Below are 23,757 nucleotides of genomic sequence, written 5' to 3' on the forward strand. Positions count from 1 at the left end.
CTACATATGAAAGAATGAAATTAGAACATTCTCTGACACTATACACAAAAATAAACTCAAAATGAATTAAAGACCTAAATATAAGACCAGAGACCATAAAACTCAAAACATAGGCAGAACACTGTTAACACAAATCACAGCAGTGTTTTGTTTTTTTTTTGTCATACATTGATATGAATCAGCCATGGATTTACATGTATTCCCCATCCCGATCCCCCCTCCCACCTCCCTCTCCACCCGATTCCTCTGGGTCTTCCCAGTGCACCAGGCCCGAGCACTTGTCTCATGCATCCCACCTGGGCTGGTGATCTGTTTCACCATAGATAGTATTTAATCTGCATCCTAAAGCAAAGGAAAATAAAAAATAAATAAGTGGGACCTAGTTAAAAGCTTTTGCACAGCAAAGAAAATCATCGGCAAAAGTGAAAAGACAACCTACTGAATGGGAGGAAATACTAGCAAATAGAGTGACGAGTAGGGAATTAAATCCAAAATATACATTTCATATGAACTAACATTAAAAAAAAAAACAACCTTGATTTTAAAAATGGGCAGAAAATGTGGATAGACAGGCACATAAAAAGATGCTCAATATCATTAATCATCAGAGAAATGTAAATTAAAAACCACTTTGAAAATAAATAAATAAAAATAAAATAAAAATAAATAAGATAATAAAAATAAATAAAAATAAAATAAAAACCACTTTGAGATATCACCTCACACCTGTCAGAATGACTATTATCAAAAAGATGACAAATAACAACTGTTGGTGTGGACGTGGAGAAAAGGGAACCCTTGTACACCGTTGGTGGGAATGTAAATTGATGCAGCCACTGTGGAAAATGATATGGAGGTTTCTCAGAAAATTAGAACTGTGATATGACCCAGCAGTTCCACTCCTTGGTATATATCCAAAAAATGTAAAACACTAATTGAAAAAGATACATGTACCCCAATGTTCATGACAGCATTATTTACAGTAGATAATAAATAGAACCAACCTAAGTGTCCCATCAACAGATGAATGGGTAAAGAAGAGATGGTATAAATATATAATCAAATACTGCTCAGTCATTAAAAAGAAGAAAATTTTGCCATTTACAGCAACATAGATGGAATCAAAGGCTATTCTGCTAAGTAAATTAAGTCAGAGAAAGACAAATATTGTATGATATCACTTATATGTGGAATCTAAAAACTACAACAAACTATTGAATATAACAAAAAAAGAAACAGACTCACAGATTATGAGAGCAAACTTGTTACCAGTGTGGGGGTGGGGGGGGGGGAAGGTGGGGAGGAGGGTCAAGATGGGGGAAGGAGTTTAAGAGGTACCAACTACTATGTATGAAATAAGTAAGCTACAAGGATATATTGTAGGAATATAGCCAGTATTTTATAATAACTATAAATGGAGTATAACCTTTAAAAATTGTGAGTCACTATGTTGTATACCTGAAATGTATATAGTATTGTACATCAACTAAAACTAAATAAAAAAAAAAAAGAGCTACCAAGCCATAAATAGACATTTAAGGAAACAAATGTATTTTGCTTCCTGAAGGAAGCCAGTCTGTAAAGCTTACATACTATTCCAAATCTGCGACATTCTGGAGAAGTTAACACTACAGAGGCAGTAAAAAGATCAGTAGCTTCAGGAGGAAAGAGAAGAGGGATGAACAGGTAGAGCACAGGAGATTTTTAGAGCAATGAGTCTATTCTGTATGACATAGTAATGGCAGATCCATGATACTATGCATTTGTCAAAACCCATAGGATTGTACAACACAGTGGACCCTAATGTTAACTATGGACTTCAGTTAATAATAATGTATCAATGTTCATTCAATGTAAGACAGTTGGTAATAAGGGAAGCTGAAAGGGGAGAGAAAGGGATATGTGAGAACTCTGTCTTATCTGCTCAATTTTCTGTATACCTAAAACCACTTTAAAAACATAAAGTCAGGGATTCCCTGGCTGTCCAGTGGTTAGGACTCTGCCCTCGCTACCGAGGGCCTGGGTTTGATCCCTGGTTGAGGAACTAAGGTCCCGCCAAAAAAAAAAAAAAGTCTATTAAATGTCTTAATTGTTTTTAAAGAGGATAGAAGGAAAAAAGGTAATCTCTCAATCCTGACCCCCAAAGATAACTACTATTGCTAAGACAGTGTTGTAAATATCCCCACATATTTTCTATTCATATATGTGCATGCACAGACATATTACCTGTACACAAATTGTTTCTAATTCCCTCCACAACCTTAAAAGGTTATTGTTTCCATTTTATAGATGAAGTAACTGGTCTGGTACATGGCTGAACTAGGTTCATTTCCCAATGTATTTTACTCCAAAGCCTGTACACTCTTAGCACTGCACCTCTTTGTAAAACATAAGACCTACTTTTTCTTCTATCTTTATTTCACATTTTACCCCTTCAGAAGATATACCAATCTTTCATATACCCTACTGCCTTCATGTCATATGGTACTCATGGCATCCCTGCAATGTATTCCATAACTCTGTGCACTCATACTTGCCTACTGAATAAGAAGTGGTAGCCCAGCTCCAGGGAACTGCACTGAGAAGCAGACTGTGGGACTGGCATACTTTTTTGGCAATAATGTAGCTTCCTTCTCCTGTATAAGTAGCTCTCAAAATTCAGGTGTTAGAAAAAGTTATTTCTGGGACCTAAAGATCCTGAGGGGAAAAAAGGGTAAGGGGTCAAGGCCAATGAAAAGGTGGAGAGAAGTGAATTTGCATGGGTGCCTGGGGAAGGAAGGAGCCTCCAGTGGGTTCAGTGGAGACAAAGCTTGACCACCCTGACCATTCGGAAGCATTCAGTGCATTGACACCAGCCAGTTCAACCAGCACCTGTTGTGATCAGCTGACTGTTCAGGGAAGCTTTAAAGAAGACCTTGTCCCTGCCCCTTCTCTTGGCACCTGTAGGGGACACTCTGAGGCTCCGAACAATCCTGGAAGCAATACAGAAGCACATCCATTCTTCCTCCCTCATCTTCAAACTGGCCCAAGATGCATTCAAGATTGCTACTCCCACGGACAGTAGTACAGATGGCACCCTGCTCAACGTGGCCTTGGAGCTGGGGCTACAGGTATGGAGGAGGAGTGGGCCATCCCCACTTTAGACTTCTGGCCTAGTGACAGGTAGTTAAGATCCCATGAGGACTGGAGTGGGCATGGGCCAGGTCTGATTCTTTCTGTGTCCACAGAACATAGCTTCTAGGCTAGTCACAAAGTCAGGACTCAATTTTGGGCTCTGTTTTGAGGTTAAGACCAGTTAAGCAGTATAGCCTTAGGCTCCACAGGGTCCCCATCTTCCCCCTACCCACTCCCATTCCTCCAAGTCAAGGTGTGGTATAATAAGGGCTTTATTCATTACAGGTCATCAGAAAACCTTCTATCTGATTGGTGGCAGGATGGGGCAGAAATTAAACAAACCCATCTGTACTTCTCAGGGGAGACATGGTTGTTTAAGGCACAAATAAATACATGTACATAAATGAATGGCAAGGAGGAGGGAGAGGTTATAGCAGTTATGCTTAGTCTGCTGGGAATGCCACTTTTTTTCGCCCAGGTGATGAGGATGACCTTATCAACCCTCAACTGGAGGCGCCGGGAGATGGTGCGGTGGTTGGTAACCTGTGCTACAGAAGTGGGTGAGTCTCCCAGCTCCCTGTGCCCCCAGGGGAAAGGATTCCTAGGCCCTACTCTTGGGACAGGACAGCGAATCCTTAGCGCTATCATATTCCTATTATTGATGGCCTAGGGAAGGATGAGGCTGCTGGGAGGAGAAGATGGCCTTGTTCAGCCTGACCAAGCTCTGTCCTCACTGCTTGGACCATACCCTGAGGGCAAGCAGCACTCTGATCCTCTGATAGAAACATTCTGAAAGAATGCATTTTCAGCCACTAGGACTCAAGTGCAGCCTTGGGAGGTAGTTGGCCCAGTTCTTTAGTCCTAGTCCCTGTCCATGCTTCAGAGAAATCCCAAACAACTTGGAGGCTCGAGACCCCATCTAGTGCCCAAAGCCCCAGCACAAAACTCTGCCCTGAGAGGCTTCACTTCAGCTAGAAAACCCAGGGGCCGATCTGAGACTCCTGCCTTGGAGCAGGCAAACCAGAGGCTCTGTTGCTCCATCCTTGTGAGGGGCTAAGAGCACCTGCAGAAACTTTCAAACCTCTGACCTGGGGGAAGGAAGGGATGGAAAGAGACCTCAGATGGGGTCTGGCCATCGGGGTTGGCCCTGTAGCCCTGGTTACTACAGATCATCTCAGGGCTGCTGAGAAGGAGGGAGAGCTTGTCCCTGCAGGCCAAGTTCTCACCCCAAATGGTAATCTGGGCAGACCTGGATCAGGACCCGGAGGCCCGTGGCTGAGCACAGGCTCTCCTTGACAGGTGTGCGGGCCCTGGTGAGCATCTTGCAGAGCTGGTACACACTCTTCACCCCCACCGAGGCTACCAGCATTGTGGCTGCCACAGCTGTCTCCCACACCACCATCCTGCGCCTCAGTCTTGACTATCCACAGCGGGAGGAGCTGGCCAGCTGTGCTCGCACCCTGGCGCTGCAGTGCGCTATGAAGGATCCTCAGAGCTGCGCCCTGTCGGCCCTTACCCTCTGTGAGAAGGACCACATCGCCTTCGAAGCAGCCTATCAGATCGCCATTGATGCTGCGGCTGGCGGCATGACTCACTCACAGCTGTTCACCATCGCCCGCTACATGGAGCTCCGTGGCTACCCGCTACGTGCCTTCAAGCTGGCCTCACTGGCCATGAGCCATCTCAACCTGGCCTACAACCAAGACACCCACCCGGCCATCAACGATGTGCTCTGGGCCTGCGCCCTCAGCCACTCCCTGGGCAAGAATGAGCTGGCGGCCCTCATCCCCCTGGTGGTGAAGAGCGTGCACTGCGCCACAGTGCTTTCAGACATCCTTCGGCGCTGCACCGTAACTGCTCCTGGACTGGCCGGCATCCCAGGCCGCCGCAGCTCAGGAAAGCTCATGTCCACTGACAAGGCTCCCCTGCGCCAGCTGCTGGATGCCACCATCAATGCCTACATCAACACCACACACTCTCGCCTGACGCATATCAGCCCTCGCCACTACGGAGAGTTCATTGAGTTTCTGAGCAAGGCCCGGGAGACCTTCCTGCTACCGCAGGATGGCCACCTGCAGTTTGCCCAGTTCATCGACAACCTCAAACAGATCTACAAAGGCAAGAAGAAGCTGATGTTGCTGGTGCGAGAGCGCTTCGGCTGAGAAAGCAGACGGCTCGCTGCCAGGGCAGCCTGGGCTCCCAGGTAGCATCAGGTCAGGCCACGGACACAAGCATTTGTCCACCCTGAGAGGACTCTGAGCACCTATGGCTGAAGCCAGAGGACCACAGGGCTAAGCATGGGAGAGTCCAGCTCTAGCCAACATGCCTGCCTGGGCAGGGTTCTCACAACAGCCCCCTGTTCCTGGAGGAGCAGGGCCCTGCAGACCGATCAGCACCCACAACATGCCACCTCAGGCCCTTGTATCCTGCGTGTCCCGGGCATTGCCCCTCTCTCCCTTGGCAAACACAGAACACTGTTCCGTCTCAGGGATTGCGTAACCAGAGAAACAGAAGCGTTTATGGTACTGTAAATACTATAGTCTGTGTGTTGCCAATTATGTTGTAAAGTTGTAACTATTTATAATTCTGGTTCTAATTTGATGGGTACTTGAAGTAGCTGTGGGTGGGAAGATAGGCTTGTTTTCTGAGGAGATTCACAACCATTTCTCAGGTTTCCCTTGCAGAGTATATTCTGTTGGCAGTGGAAGATTGGGGGTGGCAGGGAGAAAAATGGCCAGTTAAGAGGAAATCTCAAGTCTAGTCTATGCAGAAACCCCAGCCTGCAGAAGGGCATTCATAGCCCAGTAATGGCTGAGGAGGCCCAGTCTGGACTTAGACTTTGACCTCACGAAGCCATGAGGCCACAGAAGCTGTTGTTCCTGCCTGACACAGCCTCTCTAGGAGTCTGACGAGTTCCTGAGAAACAGGTGAAGGTGAATAGGAGGCCACTGAGCTCATAATGTTCATCTGCTCTGGACACCGTTGTGTTAGAGTATCTGATTTCATCTCTAAGTGTGCGTAGAGATCTGAGTGACTAAATACGTGTGTCTGTGTGCATAGGTATATCTGTGCGTGCCTGTATGTGCACATATATATTCATGTGTATGTGTCAGGTCTGTGTGCTGGACGGTGGGTTTCTGTGTGAGGGTATACACATATGTGAGCATACTGTGGTACATACCTGTGTGTCTGTTGCTGTTTGCTGATGCATGTTTAGTCCGTGTGTATCTGGCCACACATGAGTGCACATGTATAAATGTTTGGTCTATATCTGTCTCTGTATGTGTAACTGTGGTATTTCCACATGTAGGTTTGTCTGTGAATTCATGTTCTAGGATCTGCATGAATGTGTCCCTTCTCTTTTTGCCAGATCTCTCATCCCCATTCCTCTCTCGCGCCAGCTAAACATGTTCCCCATCTCTGTGGCTCCTGTACTCACCACTGTCACCCAACAAGCTTCTGAGCACTAAGCTCCCTCTGCCCCGAGTGGCTCCTTCAGCGCCACATTTCTCTGCTTCCCCTGCACCTGCTTTCTTCCCCTGCCTTTCTACCTCAAGCTTCCTCTGCCCTCTTCTGCTACAGTCCCATGGGTCACTGATTTGGAGGCTGCGGCTGGAATGCACTTGGCCTTTCCCTGTCTGACTAGTTTCTAGGCCAGGTGGACAACCCCTCTCTTAGCTCTGGCTGACCTCCACAGTGCGTCATGTTCCTGCTACCTTCCTGCCCCCTCTCCTCAGCCTGGAATTGTTGTAGGAGATAGCACGGGCGTTCAGAAGAGTCATTTAGATGCCAGTGTCTTGGTGTTCACTGTTTCCTGTCTTAGTTCCCAAGTAGGGGGTGGGGTGTGATAGGGAAGGGGTGGTCTAGCTAGAGTGTGAACTAAGAACCTGTCTGCTTTAGTTTCCTTTCTCTGACAAACTATATCACTTTTTTTTTCCTCCACACTGACCGATAAGTTGTATTTGCTGTTTGTGGCTACTCAAGTCTTACTGTTCCATCATGGGCCGTACAACCTCTCAGTCTGACAGGCTGGTTAAAAAAAGAAGATACCACTCCCATTTCTGTATCACAATTGCCATTTTTTAGCAAGTATGTGAACTCACAGCTTTTCTATGAATAAATCACGGATCACAGAAAAGATCATTTTTCTAAAATCAGGAATTGTGTTCTTTCAATAAATGGGGCCCTTCTCTGTATTCTCCATCGCCCTGGCTGGGACAGGGAGCTGGTTAGGCCTATAGCACAGAGGGTTCCTAGCACTCTAATAAGATGTGGAATGACAAATGAAGGTCTGCTACCACACCAGACCCCTCTCCAGAGTTCACAGGCATGTCAGGGCCAGACCCCAGAAAGTAGGTACCATTATGATGAGCAGAAACATCAAGATACTGAGAAAATTAGAGGGTATGCACAGAAAAGAAGCCTATTGGTGTCAGAAGCCTTCTCAGCTCAGTGATGCATGTCTAAGCAACTCAATTAATCTTTATGCCCTCTTCCCAACTTTTCAGGTTAAAGCTGAAGGCCTCTCAGCTTCTTCCTGCTGACCTAGACTCCATCTTCCTCAACAGGCCTTTCTGAATATTCTCACCATTGCTGTGTCCCTCTCTGATCTCTACGCCCTTCCTCCCCAGACACAAAGCCCTGGCTTCACGTGCTGTAAAGTTGAAAGTGAAGTCGCTCAGTCGTGTCCGACTCTTTGCGACCCCATGGACTGTAGCCCACCAGGCTCTTCCATCCATGGAGTTTTCTAGGCAAGAGTACTGGAGTGGGTTGCCATTTTCTTCTCTATCACATGCTGTAGGGACCCCATTTCCCTGCACACGTCACAGCTCCCACTCCTAGGAAGATCTATACAACCCCATGTGGCTCTGGGGCTTGGAGATCTGAGAGCACGATGGTGTCAGGGCCCTGACATGAAGTCCGACAGTGCCTAGGCACTGATATCTGAGCTCTAATGACTTGTGGGAGAGGATGCAAGAAGCAGCCCAGGGAAGGAAGATGCTAAGAAGGAACAGAGGATAAGGGCACAGATCTTTCACAAACAAAACCACATGCAAGACTTCAACTCTGGAACTTTTATTCTCCTGGAAACAATCATCGGTGTCAGTGGTACTTCAGGGAAAAGGGGCACGCTCAATTCTGTCGAAGCAGGCGAGAGTGTTTGTGCACAGCATCCACAAAGGCTCCCACATGTTCCGGGTCCATGTCAGGGTAAAGTCCATGGCCCAGGTTGGCAATGTAGCGCTGTGGCCCAAAATCATTCAGCATCTGCTGCACCAGCTTCCCAATCTCCTCCTGGGGGGACCAACAGGGCACTGGCTGCAGGGGGCCAGCACGCCTCTGCCCTCCACATACATAATAGTGACACACATACAAGGAGGCACTCAGTATTACTTAGTCATTCAGAAAAAACTTTATCGGATGCCTAGTATGGACCAGGCACTAAGAAAAGCCAAATGAACAAAATCAATGAAAAGAAACTCCTGCCTTCCTAGAGTCCATGTGGTGAATGGAGTAGAGGGAGGGATAAACCGATGATGAAAACACACACATAGTAATAAACACAACCATGTTCAGAACCATGAGAGTGCAAAGACAAAGTCACCGACACACACACAAGAACCTGGTTGTTACCTCAGATGCATACAGGGCACAGGGGTCCAGGTTGCCCTGCAGGGTCACCGTCTTTCCCACGCGTTCCCTGGAAGCAGAGTCAGTGCCCTGTTCTGGTGACTGCACATATTGCAGCTGTCCCCTGCTCCACCTCACCTTCCATCACTCACCGGGCTTTCTCGGGGGCCACTGTCCAGTCAAGCCCAACCACCTCATAGCCAGCCTGGGCCAGCTCCTCCAGGGCAAAATGTCCATCCTTAGCAAAGATGATCTGGGGGAAAGGGCAAATCTCAGGCTGCAGAGAGCTTTGCTCTGCTGGCTATTAATAATATACCTTAGTCATACTTCTGCTGCCCTCTAGTGGTCACTCAGTTCCATGCAGGACTTAACCTGATAGGTCCATGGGCCCACCTTCACTCAGCTCATCCCCATCCTTACCATGGGCACCGGTGCCAGGCCTGCCTCCTGCAGCCCGGCCTTCACTCGCTTGGACACGTCACGGATGTAGGGCAGTGCAAACTTACTGAAGAGTTGCGGGCCAAGATGCCCTGCATGGGACTCAAAGAGCTGCAATGCCTACAATTACGGGGTGGGGACAATAAGTGAAATACATAACATACAAAGAGGAATTATCTGGCCCCACATGTAGAATGTGCCTCAATTTTCCCCAAGTGACTTCATCCCTGAGATTGCCAAAACCTATAAATCCAGTTCCAGTCAAAGAGTTTTGCCTTCTCCAGATCCCAGTGCTAGCTTTCATCTTTGAACAGAGTACTAAGCCCCCCTGCCAGTGTCTGGGCTTAGCTGCTCCAGCCAGATTATTGCAGGTCAAGCCTTTTTTGTGCCTGGCATTAAGATACCTAGCTTCTCAGGTATAAGGAACTGTATTGTTTCTGGTCCTTAAAAACTAAGCCCAGGCTATTTGTCTCTCCCTCAGGTCTTACCTGGGCACCAGCAGCCACTTGTCCTACCAGATAAGGGACAAGAGCATCAGTGAGGATGCGAAGCAGCTGGTGACTGGCTTGTGGTCTCTGGTAAAGCCAGCGCTTGGCCTGAGACATGGTGCTTGAGCCGCCACCCTCAACCATGTATGTCATCAGAGTCCACTGCAAAAGGCAAAAGCCAGACTGACACTTCTTCCCTTGTCTTCACCCAGACCTGCCAAAGTAACCTCTCCAAGCCCAAGACCCTGCCCTGGTCCATACTACCGGGGCACCAGCAAAGCCAATCAGTGGCACACGCCCAGCCAGCTGCTGTCGAGTGAGAGTGATGGCCTGGAACACATAGCCCAGCTCAGAGGCCACTGCGGCTGGATCCCGGAGGCGCTCTAAGTCCCGCTCTTCTCTTAATGGTTCTGGGAAGCTGGGCCCTTTGCCAGGTACCATGGTCACCTCCATGCCCAGTGCCTGGCAGGGGAGAAAACATCTGGGTTCCCAACCTGTAACTCCTGGAGAACAAGATCTGTTCAACCCATGCCAGGAAGGAGGAAAAGGAGAATGAAACTCGGCCAAGCTCCGTCTCCTCCAGCCTGTTTTTCCCTCTGTCCCATAAGGATAAGTGCTTTTCTTGAGCCTTGACTGTCCTTTCTGTTTTACACGTTTGTGAGTCAGATCTGAGCAGGTACCTGGGGTACAACAAGGATGTCGGAGAAGATGATGGCAGCATCCAGAGGGAATCGACGCAGTGGCTATAGGGAACAGAAGACAGATTGCTAGGTGGCCTGCGGAGGGCATAAATCCCTCCTCTTTTGTTGACCTCTCACCTGCAGGGTAAGTTCACAGCAGGCTTCTGGGGAGCGACAGGTGCTGAAAAAGTCCTGGGCTGCCCGAGTTTCCCTAAACTCTGCAGACAGAAAAGGTAAGGCAGGGCTCAGCCTTGAGGAACCTCCAAGAGCCCTTCTCTGCCCCTCAAAAACTTTTCCCTCTCCAGAATTTTACCTAGACTCCGAGGCCCTGACCCTGACCTGGTAAGTAGCGTCCTGCCTGCCGCATGCACCAAACAGGAGTGTAGTCTGTTTCTTCTCCCCAGGCTGCTCGAAGGAAGGTGTCATTCTTAAGCTCCGGAAAACCCTGAAGTCTGGGTATCAGGAGGAGGGAAGGGTAGGTCTCAGTGAACTAGGCTGGGGGTTGGGCAGGGCTCGGGTTCTAAAGGCGGATACGGTCCATCCAGCACGGCTATCTGCCTTCTCCAGACCAGCTACTAAGCTGCGCCTCCCCGCCGATTCCGCCCTCTGTCTGCCTATCAGGTGGTGTACAGGACTGGAAGGGCCGGTGCTGGGGCCTTTACCCTACTTATAGTCCCAGTTTCCCCAGGCTCAAAGCCACTGGAAGGACTGGGAGAGTGGGGTTGAGGGAACGAAAACTCACTTAGGAGAATTGGTGGGGGGGTGGGGGGGGGAGGGATGTCTCTGGAACAAGGGTACCAGTGAGCTAGTTCCGGGGCTGGAAGGTTTTGGGGCTGAAAAATCTCCAGGCGGGGGGATAGTCATGGGGGAATCAGAGATGAAAGTCCGAAATGCGGATCTTAGATGAGGATTAGAAAGTCCAGGGGGCGTCTCCTAAATTAAAGTCTGGGGTACGCAGTCCAGCTAGGTAGTCCCTGGGATGAATATTTTAGGAATCCATGGTTGGAAGATTTGGAATCCCAGCGACTTGGGTTCTCAGGGCTGGGGAAGAAGGGTATAGGAACAGATTCCTAGGCTGAAAGATTCAGGTCAGAAGCCCCTATGGCCACACTGCGTGGTGGCCCAGAGAACTCACCTAGACTCTTTCGCCTCCATGATAAGCTGTCGGTAAACGCGAGCACAGTCCCCGTTATAGACTGAATCTGAGCCTGCCCTCTGCCCAGGCTCCGCCCCTTCCAGCGATGAGCCAGGGCAGTCGCCATGTTGAAGGTCACATGATCAGACTCCCGCTACAGCTCCTGGGCTGCCCCAGCTGCTGCCGGTAGGACCCCACCCCTAGTCTCTTCACCGTAAAGTCCGCTGTAGCGACGCAACAACAAACACACATTCATCGCCGCCCCCCCCCCCCACCGCCCCAACTTCCCCAAAGAACTTTATTGTAAATACACTTCGCATGGTGTGAGGAGTTTGCTCTTCTCTGACTTTCTGGGAACCCCAGAAAACTCGGCCCAAGGCTCACTTTTCACTCCCACTCTCCACGATTCTAATAATTTTATGCCGAGCCCAACCAGCCACAACTGTGGTAGCACAAAGTTGTACAGGAAACTGAGATAATATTTATATTACCTAGAAAGAGGCGGGCACTATAATAGGTGCAGAGGTTACAGTGGTGAACGAGGCATTTTCTTTCTTTAAAGAGCTACAGACTGATGAGGAAACATAGAAGTCAGCAATTACAATGGTAAATGTTTTAAAGGGAAAAAGCTAGACGCAAACAGCAAGGACTCCATTTAATTGGGGAAAGCAATGGGGTATTCCAAGCAAAGGGAACAGCATATGCAAAGAGAAAATACAAAAGAGCAATTGGCTTAATGGAAAATGGAATATCAAGCTAGTGGATTTAAATAGTCTGGAACTATCCACAGAGTTCAGCTCATGCAGGCCTTTGTTAAGTGCACGTATTCACTTTATCTTGTAGTAGTGTGACAGCATACAAAGCGCTTGGAGAGATCAGCAGAGAGGCACTGTGTTCCAAATTTACTAAGGAGGAAAAAATGGAAAACTCAAAATTACATGGGATTATTTATTTATTGATACCTTTATTTGATAACTATATCAAAACAAAGTTTCCACCCAAGTGTCCATCAACAAATGAATGGATAAACAAAATGTAGTGTCTTTATATAATGGAACATTATTCAGCCATAAAAATAAAGTTCTGATACATGCAACAACATTGCTGTAACATTAGGCTGAGTGAAATAAGACAGACACAAAATGACAAATACTGTATGGTTCCACTTATGAAATATGAAATATCTAGAATAGGCCAATTCTTAGAGGCAGAAAGTAGATTAGAGCTTTAGTAGATTAGTCCCCAGGAACTAGGGAGTGGGGACAATGAGGAGTTATTGCTTAAGATTACAGAGTTTCCTGTTTGGGGTGATGAAAAAGTTTTGGAAATAGATAACTGTACACTTAAAAAAACGGTCAAGATTGCAAATATTGTTATATGTATTTTTTACTATTAAAAATTAATGTTATATATTAAAAAACAGTGATTTGTACACTTGAAATTTGTACACTTTATATGGTATGAGTTACATCTAAGTAAACTTTTCAATAAACAAGGGTGGGGGAGGGACTAAGTTTCCTTTTCCTCCCTGATTGTACATCACTAACAACTTCTGTACATGGTTTGTTTGTTTGTTGTTTGTTTTTGCCTCCTCTCTTCCCACGTTGTCCTTTCCTCTCATTTGGTTTAGAATTATTGGGAGAAACTGGATAATGATCACCAGTGTCCTGTGGTTAGGAGTAACCACCTCAAGAGTCCCGTCAGCAGCCAGGCTGGGGAGGGATTATTTTCCCAAACATTTTAGTCACAGTGCTCCTAGGATGGGAAGCCTGACAAGATAGCTAATAGATTCTTAAAGATTCAGCTGGTTGTAGTGAGACTCAGTGGGAGCAGGGAAGCTCCAGAAGGTCGAAGTATTTTGGGCTCAATAGGATGGATGGTGGCTTAAAGGAGAGTAGTAGCAATGGGAATGGAGTGGGGAGATTGATCAGGTAGAAACTTCGGAACTTGGGTCTGGCTGACTGAGTGGGAGACACAGAAATAGATAACAGAATTAAGTATCCAAGTACACAGGCCAATACGGCGGCAACATGAGGTGCGCTTAGTCCAGAACTTACGGCGAAGGCTGGTCGAGGGCGGGGCTGAAGGTGGTGGGAAGCTCTTTCTGCTGGTTCGGCCGAAGCTCCTCTGCCCGGATCGCCCGCCGGCTTCCCTGGGCCACATCGCCATGGCTGGCCCGGGCCCGGGCGCGGCGCTAGAGTCCCCGCGGCAGCTGCTGGGCCGCGTGCGCTTTCTGGCGGAGGCAGCGAAGAGCCTCCGTGCCGGGCGGCCGCTGCCGGCGGCGCTAGCTTTCGTGCCGCGCGAGGTGCTCTACAAGCTTTACAAGGACCCGGCGGGACCGTCGCGCGTGCTGCTGCCAGTGTGGGAGGCGGAAGGCCTGGGGCTGCGTGTGGGAGCCACGGGCCCGGCCCCCGGTACCGGCTCCGGGCCCCTCCGCGCCGCCCGCGACAGCATCGAGCTGCGGCGCGGTGCCTGCGTGCGCACCACAGGCGAAGAGCTGTGCAACGGCCACGGGCTCTGGGTGAAGTTGACCAAGGTGCAAAAGACCCCGGGAGCAGGGAAGCCCCTGGGTGGTCCTCTTCCCTCGCCCATATCGAGCTGATTTAGCGTCCGGTGCCCTTCGCCCTGGGCTGGGCAGGGCGGGCCGCTGGCAGTTCCCTGACGGCTGTCCTCGTCTGGTGCGTCCCGGCAGGAGCAGCTGACGGAACACCTGGGCGACTGCGGGCTGGACGAAGGCTGGCTCCTGGTGTGCCGCCCGGCCGAGGGCGGGGCCCGCCTGGTACCCATCGACACTCCAGACCACCTCCAGCGGCAGCAGCAGCTCTTCGGAGTGGACTACCGCCCGGTGCTCAGGTCCTGCGCTGGGAGGAGTGGGGCTTGCTGGCCGATTGCCAGGCCCTAGACTGGCACAGCACGGGCGGTGTGATCTGACAGGATTGACAACAAAGGGGGCGGGACCTAAAGGGAGCTGGGGTGCGGCTTCTGGAGGCACGGTTTAGAGGAGCCAGAGCGCTGGAGAAGGCTCCAGGGTCTTCTGCCGCCTGCTGAGGTCTCCATATCCCGTCCCCCATTCTGTGCGCACAGATGGGAACAGGTGGTGGACTTGACATACTCGCATCGCCTGGGATCAAGGCCTCAGCCGGCCGAGGCATACGCTGAAGCTGTACAAAGGCTACTGTGAGTAAGCTGGGATGGGCTGGGGAGGAAGGAGCTCCAGGTCTGGGCCCGACCTAATTAGGGACTTGGGGTCGCTTAGCTATGTGCCCCCGACGTGGACCTACGAGTGCGACGAGGACCTGATCCACTTCTTGTACGACCACCTGGGCAAGGAGGATGAGAACCTGGGTAGCGTGAAGCAGTATGTGGAGAGCATAGACGTTTCCTCCTACACGGTGGGTGCTGGGACTCCTCCCACCCCAAGCAAGATGTAGTAACATCCTGCTAGATTCAGAACTCTTACCTCTAAGCCACAGCCAAACCTGAATCCCCACAGGCCAGACTCAGTCCAACCCCCCATCTTGGAAGTCCTATTGGAATCCCTCCACACCTCCACCCTTACCTGATGGACTTCCAGCTCAGCTCCACTGTGCTTTCTCTCTTGTGCTCCCTGGCCCATCCACCTCTCTGCCCTCCCCAGGAGGAGTTCAATGTGTCCTGCCTGACAGACAGCAACGCAGACACCTACTGGGAGAGCGATGGGTCCCAGTGCCAGCACTGGGTACGGCTGACCATGAAGAAGGGCACCATTGTCAAGTGAGTGGGCTCTGAGCACAGCAGGGTGAGTGAGCCACGTACCTGTGAGCGTAAAGACACATGTGCACCCTCTTAACCTTCAGGAAGCTACTACTCACGGTGGATACCACGGATGACAACTTTATGCCTAAGCGGGTGGTGGTCTATGGGGGTGAAGGGGACAACCTGAAGAAGCTGAGTGATGTGAGCATTGACGAGTGAGTGAACTGACCTGGGGTGGGAGGTGGGGCATGATCCTGGCAGCGGGATCTGGCCCAGCTTGGAGGCATAAGGTGGACTGTGACCCCAGAAACCCCTGAAGACAAGGGGTTTCCAAAGTTCCTCATGTTCATCCCCTCAGGACCCTGATCGGGGACGTCTGTGTCCTGGAGGACATGACTGTCCACCTTCCAATCATCGAGATCCGCATCGTCGAGTGCCGAGGTAGGGCTTAAGGCCATAAGGAGGGAGAGAGAGCCCCAGCATGTAGATGGGGGTTAGCTGGCAGTGCGTGTGGAGTGAAGGAGATGGACTTGGAGTTGGGGTAAAGGTGACAGCTGAGCTGATGCCAAGATCTGAAGCTTTGGGGCCCAAGCCAAGGGGCCGGTGCCGGGTATAGGCCTGCCTTTAAAGCCATAGAAGTGCTTGGGCTCACCTGGAAGAGGAATGGCATTGGGACCTTCAGGCATCCCCATATTATAGTGGTGGATGGAGGAACTGGCACAGAATATAATCATCAGAATCAGATGATAGAAGGGGATCCCAAAGGTCCCAAGTTTCTGGGGGCTAAGGGTGACACAAGGCTGAGCATTAAGGAGCCATTCTCAGGTCTCGGGGCCAAAGAGGTGGCAGGCGTTGTAAGTGATCTCACTGACTTCTTCCCCCAGATGACGGGATTGATGTGCGTCTTCGAGGGGTCAAGATCAAGTCTTCTAGACAGCGGGAATTAGGGCTAAATGCAGACCTGTTCCAGCCCACCAATCTTGTGCGATACCCACGCCTAGAAGGCACTGACCCGGAAGTACTGTACCGCAGAGCTGTTCTCCTGCAAAGGTGGCTGTGGTCCCGAGCCAGTCAGTCCCTTCCCTCTCCCCCCACCCCGCATCCTGAGCCTTTTGTTTGTGTGGAAGAGGCCTTATATCATACGCTCTTCCACTTCAAGAGGCAGAGAGCCCCTGGGCCCCGCTTTCTCCTGTCCCTGTGTATTGGGAGTGGTGAGAGCGTCTTGCATCTATGACTTCAGCCACAGTTATCTTTACCCAACCTCCCCAGGTTCATAAAGATCTTAGACAGCGTCCTGCACCACCTGGTACCGGCCTGGGACCACACGCTGGGCACCTTCAGTGAGATTAAGGTGAGCCTGACTCATGCAGTGCTGGTCTTGGCAGTGGGCACCCCTTTGTGCTCATGCAATTGTTCACGCTTCATCAGAAAGGTCTTAGACCTACTCTAGGCCTGAACTTTTGCTAGGCTCTGGGAACACAGGAAGAAAGCCAGACACAAATAATCAAAATTTAGTGTTTAGGGTCCTATTTCCCAGAGAGTATGTGAAATACACAGAGCTTGGGAGGAGAGGCGACAGAATGGACAGGGCAGGTCGTATGAAAGGTGCACAAGGGGAGTTCCCAGCTGCTCAGGATGACTTGAGAGAAGCATGGCCATAGGCGTGAGTGTGACATGGGATGAGGCAGGTGGAGGTGGGCAGGAAGCTGCCCTGGTAGCCAAGGGCACCGGAGCCAGACTTTGTTCCTGGTCAGTGGAGCCATTGGGAAATTTTTATGTAAGGTAGTGACAAAGTTGAGTTTTCTGTTTTAGTAAGCTTCCCCTGGTGGCTGGACTAAGGGAGAGACTGAAAGCAAGCACCAGGGATAGAGTAGGCTTGAACTGGCCCCATGGGGTTGGAACAGAGAAATGTTCCAGGGCCTGGACAAAGGCTGACTGCCTACCGGCCCCGCTCTGGTCACCTCTCCCTGCCCAGCAAGTAAAGCAGTTCCTGCTGCTGTCACGCCAGCGGCCGGGCCTGGTGGCCCAGTGCCTGCGTGACTCGGAGAGCAGCAAGCCCAGCTTCATGCCACGTCTGTACATCAACCGGCGCCTCGCCATGGAACACCGTGCCTGCCCCTTACGGGATCCCGCCTGCAAGAACGCTGTCTTCACCCAGGTCCGGACCACCTGGGGTCAGAGTGAGGGCGGGTCAGCAAGGGGACTCATGGGCACTGGGCCAGGAGGGACCCGAGCAAGGTCTTTGGGCAGGAATGGGGCCTGGTCTCAGATGTTCCCACAACTCCCTCCCCTTTCCCTTGGCCCCAGGTTTATGAAGGCCTCAAGCCCTCTGACAAGTATGAAAAGCCCCTGGACTACAGGTATGGCTTGGGGGCAGGGGACCTGTTCAGGGCACACATGGACCCGTGTCCACCCACACACTGCCTCTGGACCCCTCGGCATTACCCCTCTGTAGCCCCTACTCCTGGGTGAACCCTGGGCTGGTGGGTCATCCTGAGCCCTAGCCCAGTGTAATGATAGAGACTTATACCTCCTTACAGGTGGCCCATGCGCTATGACCAGTGGTGGGAGTGTAAATTCATTGCAGAAGGCATCATTGACCAAGGTGAGGCCTTGAGGGCCAGTAGCAAGAGTCCTGCCGTATTGAGAGTGGTTGGGGTATCCAGGGTGACCAGCTAACCCAGATAGGGGACTTGCTTCTTACCCCATCATGGGGCCTGGGGCTCTTGTGTGCCTCAACTGAGAGCATCTGTCTGTCCTTTCAGGAGGTGGTTTCCGGGACAGCTTGGCAGACATGTCAGAAGAACTGTGCCCTAGCTCGGCGGACACCCCTGTGCCTCTGCCCTTCTTTGTACGAACAGCCAACCAGGTAAGCTCCCACCCCTACTTCCCAAGTTGTTTCTGCTGTCCTGTCTCTGCAAACCTCCGAGGTGCCAGACTAAGCCAGAGAAGGGGCACGGGAGAGACTGAACTGCCCGGGGCAGCTTCTGGACGGACAGAGAAGGAGCCATTGTATGTTCAGAGGGCTCCTTCAGGGCCCTTCCGTGGAGGGTGTTCAGAGAAGTTGTTGAGGCATCTGGAGTAACACAGGAGGGTCCATCACAGGCCATGCTGACAGCTCTGTCTCGGGGGCAGGGCAATGGCACAGGCGAGGCCCGGGACATGTATGTGCCCAACCCCTCCTGCCGGGACTTTGCCAAGTATGAGTGGATTGGACAGCTGATGGGGGCTGCCCTTCGGGGTAAGGAGTTCCTGGTGAGTAGCCTAATCTGCACCCCACCAGCTTAGTCCTGGCTCTTGGAAAGAAGAGCCAGCCAAACCTGGGCAGTTGAGGGCGCGAAGACAGCAGTGTTTGTCCCACAGGTCCTGGCTCTGCCGGGTTTCGTGTGGAAGCAGCTCTCTGGTGAAGAGGTGAGCTGGAGTAAGGACTTCCCAGCTGTGGACTCTGTGCTGGTGAGTTAGGGCCTGGACCGGGTTTCTCTGCCCAGCTCTCAAGCTTGTTGCACCCCTAGGCTGTCCTGAACCTTCTCTTACCACACACGTTCCCCCTTTCCCACCCCACATACTCCCATAGCTTCAATTCCCATCACTGTTCTGGTGACGCTATCTACCTGCTGGACTTTTTTCCCAAGATGGCACCTTGGGCTCAGCACACTCTTCATCCTCTCCCTCTAGGGCTCCTGTCTCACAGTGGCACCACCACCCACCCCTCCCCTTGCCAAGCCCCTCAGGGTCATTCTTCACTCTTCTTTCTCCTTCACCTCCCACATTCTGTCACATCTGCCTTTGGAGTCTGCCCACCTCTCACATCTCACTTTTATCCCTTGGGTTTAGTCACCTTCCTTCCTGATCCAGCCCCTGATTGCAAATCTGGTAACCATGTCTCCCTTCTTACCCATCTGATCTCCAGCAGCTAGAGTAGTTCGTTTCACGCTCCCTTTTTAACCCCTTCAGTGGTCCACCCTGGGCTTAGGATAAAATGCAGAGTCTGAAAAGGCCTTACATGACCCCTGTATCTCTGGACACTTGCCCAGTTAGGTTCCTCAAAAGTTAGGCCTTTTGCTCTTTCCACCTTTTTTTAAGATGTTGTCTTTCCTGACTTGCTGGTGGCCCAGCCAATTCCCAGCCAATCGTTTAGGTCTCAGCTTACATGCCACTTCCCCCAGGACACCTTCCCTGATCTCCATGGCTGGTTAGGCATCATCTTGATGCTGGGCTTCACAGTCCGTCTACTAACCCCCTCACTGCCCTCATTGCCTGCATAACAACTGCCTTGCCTGGCTGCCTCCCCTGTTTTCCTGTGAGCTTCTTGAGGAAAAACAAGACTGTCTCCACAATGAAAAGCTGACCTTCCTTCCTCTCTTCAACCCCCAGGTGAAGCTCTTGGAAGTGATGGAAGGAATGGACAAGGAGACATTTGAGTTCAAATTTGGGAAGGAGCTAACATTCACCACAGTGCTGAGTGACCAGCAGGTGGTGGAGCTGATCCCTGGGGGTTCAGGCATCGTGGTGGGATATGAGGACCGTTCCCGTTTCATCCAACTGGTGCAGAAGGCACGGCTAGAAGAGAGCAAGGAGCAGGTACTAGCCAGAGGCCAGTGGAACAGAGAGCTGTGGACAGCTCCCAGGAGCCAGAGCCCAGCCCGAGGGGCCACCAGAACTCAGCCCCAAGAACTCTGGCCCCCACCACCCCTCTGCCCCACATTCCTGCTGATCTGTGGGGCACAGAGGTACTTTATCTCCTTGAGTGGAGGCCAGGTGTCCCCACCACACCCTGAGCTGGGAGTTGTGCCGTCTTCTCCAGCCAGACCTTCTCCCTTCTCCCCAGGTGGCAGCCATGCAGGCAGGTCTGCTGAAGGTGGTGCCACAGGCTGTGCTGGACTTGCTGACGTGGCAGGAATTGGAGAAGAAGGTGTGCGGGGACCCAGAGGTCACTGTGGATGCCCTGCGCAAGCTCAGTGAGTGTGGGGCCGGGCAGCACAGTCCCGGGGTGGGGCTTAAGGACCTAAGAATGAATTCTGTGTGGCTTTGTCCCACCAGCCCGGTTTGAGGACTTCGAGCCATCTGACACCCGGGTGCAGTATTTCTGGGAGGCACTGAACAACTTCACCAACGGTCAGTGGAGAGGGCAGAGGACTGCCTGGGTTCAGACTCCACTCCTGGGATACGGAGATGGGGGAGGCAGGAGAGGTTCCTCCACCGGCACATGGGCACTGATTTCCTTCTCCTCCATCAGAGGACCGGAGCCGCTTCCTGCGCTTTGTCACCGGCCGCAGCCGTCTGCCGGCACGGATCTACATCTACCCAGACAAGCTGGGGTGAGAGCCGATGGGGAGGGGAGGTCTAATCGGAAGCGCCTGTGGCTAGTCTTTGCCTTCCGCCACACACGCATTCACCTGTCAGACCGCTGCCCGGTGCCCCTGCAATTCTTCCTCATCTCTGGTCCCTCCATACCCCCAGCTATGAGACCACAGACGCGCTGCCTGAGTCGTCCACCTGCTCCAGCACCCTCTTCCTGCCGCACTATGCCAGGTAGATTCCCTAAGTTGCAGCCTGGGGAGTGGGGCATCGGGGAAATGTGACGTCCTAGGGTGGAGGAGGGCTTCAGGGTACAAATTGGAGCCCCTGGTCATGATAGAAGGGCCTCTACACCTGGTGCTGAACAGCTCCCTGCCCCCCGCAGCGCCAAGGTGTGTGAGGAGAAGCTCCGATACGCTGCCTACAACTGTGTGGCCATTGACACCGACATGAGCCCTTGGGAGGAGTGAGTCGGCGCCAGGGGGCAGTCTCGGGCCTGCAGGACTGCGCCTGCGCTGGTCCCATGGGATCTCCCCCTGAGCACCCAGGGCAGAGACACCTTCCCTGGACCAGTGCAGTCTGAGCAGAAAACGCCAGTGCACTGCACCCCTGGGTGCGGTTGAAGTGGGAGCAGTGGGTTGACACTGGTGGCCCAGCCCCACAGACCCTCAAGCCCTACACGTGCTCGGGTTTGCTCCCAGTTATTTCACCTCTTGTGAGAGGAATCTTCCACAAGCCCAGCACAAGCTGCCAGGCCTGAGCTACTTGAAGGGGGCCTTCTTCTAGCTCCCCACCTCATGGACTTTGTTTCAGTTTTCGACTCCTTTTTTTTTTCCTCCATATTTTTCTCTGGTTTCAGCCTGAACTAAAAATTTGTGGGGGTGGGGTGGAGCTCCTCCCCCACCAAGTCTCCAGGGATGGATAAGGAGTGATGGCCATCCTCCTTGGTCACCTGAACCAAGAATAAAGCAACAACTGAACATCCTCTCCTTCACATATTGGTCTTTCCCTCCTTTCCCTCCATCCCCAAGGTGTGAGCTCCGACTTTCCTTCTCCAACTCAGTTCCAGCTAACAAAGTGCCACCACTGTCCCTGACTCAGAACATATAGCTACTCAACATTAAACCTTTACCACTGCTTCCACCCCCTATTCATCACTTCTGCACACCTGGCTCCCTGTCTGCTGTCTTGCCCTCCAAGATCTTGCCCAGGTTAAGGCCAGTTATGTCCTCCCTGAAATCTCCAGTAGCTCCTCTTTACCCAACTCTAAAACAAAACCTAGGCTTTAACCCTCCTCCTAGGTTTTATGCATGTCCCGCCCCAGCCTTTTCTCCCTTAAGAGCTTCCATGACACTCCATCCAAGAAGCTCTTACACATGGAAAAGTTGAATAAATTGATGAATTCATTCCTTCACAGTATGTTTATTGGGCTCCTGAGGGATGTTAAAGAAGACTGTTCCAGGACTTAAGGGTCCTGCCAGGAGCCAGGGAGACATGTGTCAAGTGGGAGTGGTAGGGCTTCTCAGTGGCAAACATGAAATCTGGAGCTGAGAGGGGAAATAAGGAGTCCTCTGCCCAGAAGTGGGAATAAAGCTGGCCTGGTGTCTTCTGGGATGGATGTGGTGATGTGGAGGGTGGGAGTCCGCCTTCAGGAACCTAGTGGGCAGAAGAATCTGACATCCTAGAGGACAGAGCTTGCGTTGGCTGATAAAACATCCACGTCAGGAAGTGACAGGAGGAGGCAGCAGCATGGCTGCCCACCCCCACGCCGCCTCCAGGAACCACACAGCTAAGGTGCCATCTCAGAACAAGTACCCCCACCCACACACACTCCGAGATCCCGCCATATGGATGCAGTCCCCACAGGAGGCCGTCCTCCTCAATCGCGGTCCCCAGAGAAGTCGCGCTCTCCCATCGCTTCCCCACGACGTCCTCTAGGGAGCGCCCGGACGCCGCCCTGCGGGAAAACTCCACTTTGGCTTTGAGATCCGCCCCCCTCCGCATCCCGGGTTGTGTGCATCCTCAAGACCACTACTCCGTAATTTGGGATCTGATGCTCCAGATGAGCCTTCCTGGCCCTGCGGCTTCCCGACCCCTACGCCTTGGGTGGTCCACAGGAGACTGCCGCCCGCCCCCCCTCTCCCCTGCAGTCTCTTTGTGCCGGAGGCGCTGGAGCCGGAGAGGCAGCTACTCCCGCCCAGCTCCGCTCTTCCCGGCAAGCTCCCGCCGTCTCGTCTCTCCACCCGGGGATTCTCTCCTCCTTCCCCTTCTCTGCTCTTCAGGGAAAGGCCTGACCAGCACGGGCCTGCCGGAGTTAGTCTGTTTCTGGTACTGGCCACAGGAAGGGCTTTCCAGGTAGTTCAGTGGTCAAGAATTCAAACGGCTTCCCGGTGACTCAGCGGTAAAGGATCCGCCTGCCAATGCAGGAGATGCAGGTGACCCGAGTTCGATCCCTGGGTTGACAAGATGCCCTGAAGGAGGAAATGGCAACCCACTCCAGTATTCTTGCCTGGAAAATCCTATGGACAGGAGAGCCTGGAGGGCTACAGACATGGGATCTAAGAGACTCAGACACAACTGAGCAAGCACCTGCCACACAAGTCTTTGTCTTTTACCAAATTGGATCCACATTGTGTATTTTGCAACTTGTTTTTCATTCATTCATTTATTCATTCAGTGAATGCTTGGAGCAGCTATGTCAGGAGCCATGGTGGCTACAATGGGTAAAATGGTTAAACATCATTTTTGTCATCTTGGGATTTCACCTTTAAGGGTGTGGCCAGTGCTCACGCAGTCATGTCCTACATTTTTTGTGATCCCATGGACTGTAACCGGGTAGGCCCCTCTGTCCATGGGATTTTTCAGACAAGAATACTGGAGTAGGTTGCCATGCTCTCCTCCAGGGGATCTTCCCCACCTAGGGATCGAACCCGCCTGGCCTGGGTCTCCTGGATTGGGAGGTGGACTCTTTACCACTAGCACCACCTGGCAAGCCCAAAGAGACATTAAACAGATAATCGCATAAATAACGGGCTTCCCAGGTGGCGCTAGTGGTAAAGAATTCGCCTGCCCTTGCAGGAGACTCGTGGGTGGGGAAGATCCCCTGGAGGAGGAAATGACAACCCTCTCCAGGATTCTTGCCTGGGAAATTCCATGGACAGAGGAGCCTGGTGGGTTACAGTCCATGGAGTAGCAAGCAGTTGGACACAACTGAACACGCACACGTAAACAACATTTA

At 51.6% G+C, this 23,757-nt stretch overlaps 3 protein-coding genes across 3 annotated transcripts in view; 2 read left to right on the plus strand and 1 right to left on the minus strand.

The window, feature by feature from the left end:
- The window catches only part of ZSWIM5 (zinc finger SWIM-type containing 5), a 166,872-nt gene extending 159,625 nt beyond the window's left edge, over positions 1–7,247 (plus strand). The window contains exons 12-14 of the mRNA XM_043461515.1: positions 2,947–3,110; positions 3,593–3,674; positions 4,414–7,247. Coding sequence (XP_043317450.1) covers positions 2,947–3,110; positions 3,593–3,674; positions 4,414–5,276 — 1,109 coding nt within the window. The 3' untranslated portion in view covers positions 5,277–7,247. The remainder of the gene's footprint in view (positions 1–2,946; positions 3,111–3,592; positions 3,675–4,413) is intronic.
- A 927-nt stretch (positions 7,248–8,174) lies between these two features.
- Positions 8,175–11,629, minus strand: UROD (uroporphyrinogen decarboxylase). Its single transcript, XM_043461516.1, has 10 exons — positions 11,487–11,629; positions 10,691–10,803; positions 10,490–10,569; positions 10,352–10,414; positions 9,936–10,133; positions 9,672–9,833; positions 9,166–9,303; positions 8,898–8,998; positions 8,749–8,815; positions 8,175–8,409 (listed from the first exon to the last, which is right to left on the minus strand). Exons 1-10 carry the CDS (start codon positions 11,504–11,506, stop codon positions 8,248–8,250), a joined length of 1,104 nt encoding a protein of 367 aa, XP_043317451.1. The 5' UTR covers positions 11,507–11,629; the 3' UTR covers positions 8,175–8,247.
- Positions 11,630–13,558: 1,929 nt separating this feature from the next.
- On the plus strand, positions 13,559–21,926 carry HECTD3 (HECT domain E3 ubiquitin protein ligase 3). The gene is made up of 21 exons (XM_043461519.1): positions 13,559–14,022; positions 14,179–14,339; positions 14,571–14,663; positions 14,743–14,878; positions 15,124–15,239; positions 15,323–15,436; positions 15,580–15,662; positions 16,106–16,271; positions 16,491–16,572; positions 17,197–17,379; positions 17,529–17,581; positions 17,762–17,826; positions 17,987–18,090; positions 18,357–18,476; positions 18,585–18,674; positions 19,596–19,802; positions 20,050–20,179; positions 20,262–20,336; positions 20,458–20,539; positions 20,682–20,753; positions 20,905–21,926. The coding sequence occupies exons 1-21, from the start codon at positions 13,654–13,656 to the stop codon at positions 20,987–20,989; spliced, it is 2,586 nt and encodes an 861-aa protein (XP_043317454.1). The 5' UTR covers positions 13,559–13,653; the 3' UTR covers positions 20,990–21,926.
- The last annotated feature ends 1,831 nt before the right edge of the window (positions 21,927–23,757 follow it).

The sequence above is a fragment of the Cervus canadensis genome, chromosome 2 (assembly GCF_019320065.1).
Source record: "Cervus canadensis isolate Bull #8, Minnesota chromosome 2, ASM1932006v1, whole genome shotgun sequence".
Lineage (NCBI taxonomy): Eukaryota > Metazoa > Chordata > Mammalia > Artiodactyla > Cervidae > Cervus > Cervus canadensis.

What these genes read in the sequence shown, in the direction of transcription:
- UROD (XM_043461516.1), bottom strand. Translation starts at nt 11,506, where the DNA reads ATGGAGGCGAAAGAGTCTAG. An exon ending in ACATCCTTGTTGTACCCCAG is followed by an intron (nt 10,134 to 10,351) that starts GTACCTGCTCAG and finishes CTCCCCTGCCAG; the next exon opens with GCACTGGGCATGGAGGTGAC. An exon ending in GTGGCCCCCGAGAAAGCCCG is followed by an intron (nt 8,816 to 8,897) that starts GTGAGTGATGGA and finishes CTCTGCTTCCAG; the next exon opens with GGAACGCGTGGGAAAGACGG.
- HECTD3 (XM_043461519.1), top strand. Translation starts at nt 13,654, where the DNA reads ATGGCTGGCCCGGGCCCGGGCGCGGCGCTAGAGTCCCCGCGGCAGCTG. An exon ending in ATCTACCCAGACAAGCTGGG is followed by an intron (nt 20,540 to 20,681) that starts GTGAGAGCCGAT and finishes CCATACCCCCAG; the next exon opens with CTATGAGACCACAGACGCGC. An exon ending in TTCCTGCCGCACTATGCCAG is followed by an intron (nt 20,754 to 20,904) that starts GTAGATTCCCTA and finishes TGCCCCCCGCAG; the next exon opens with CGCCAAGGTGTGTGAGGAGA.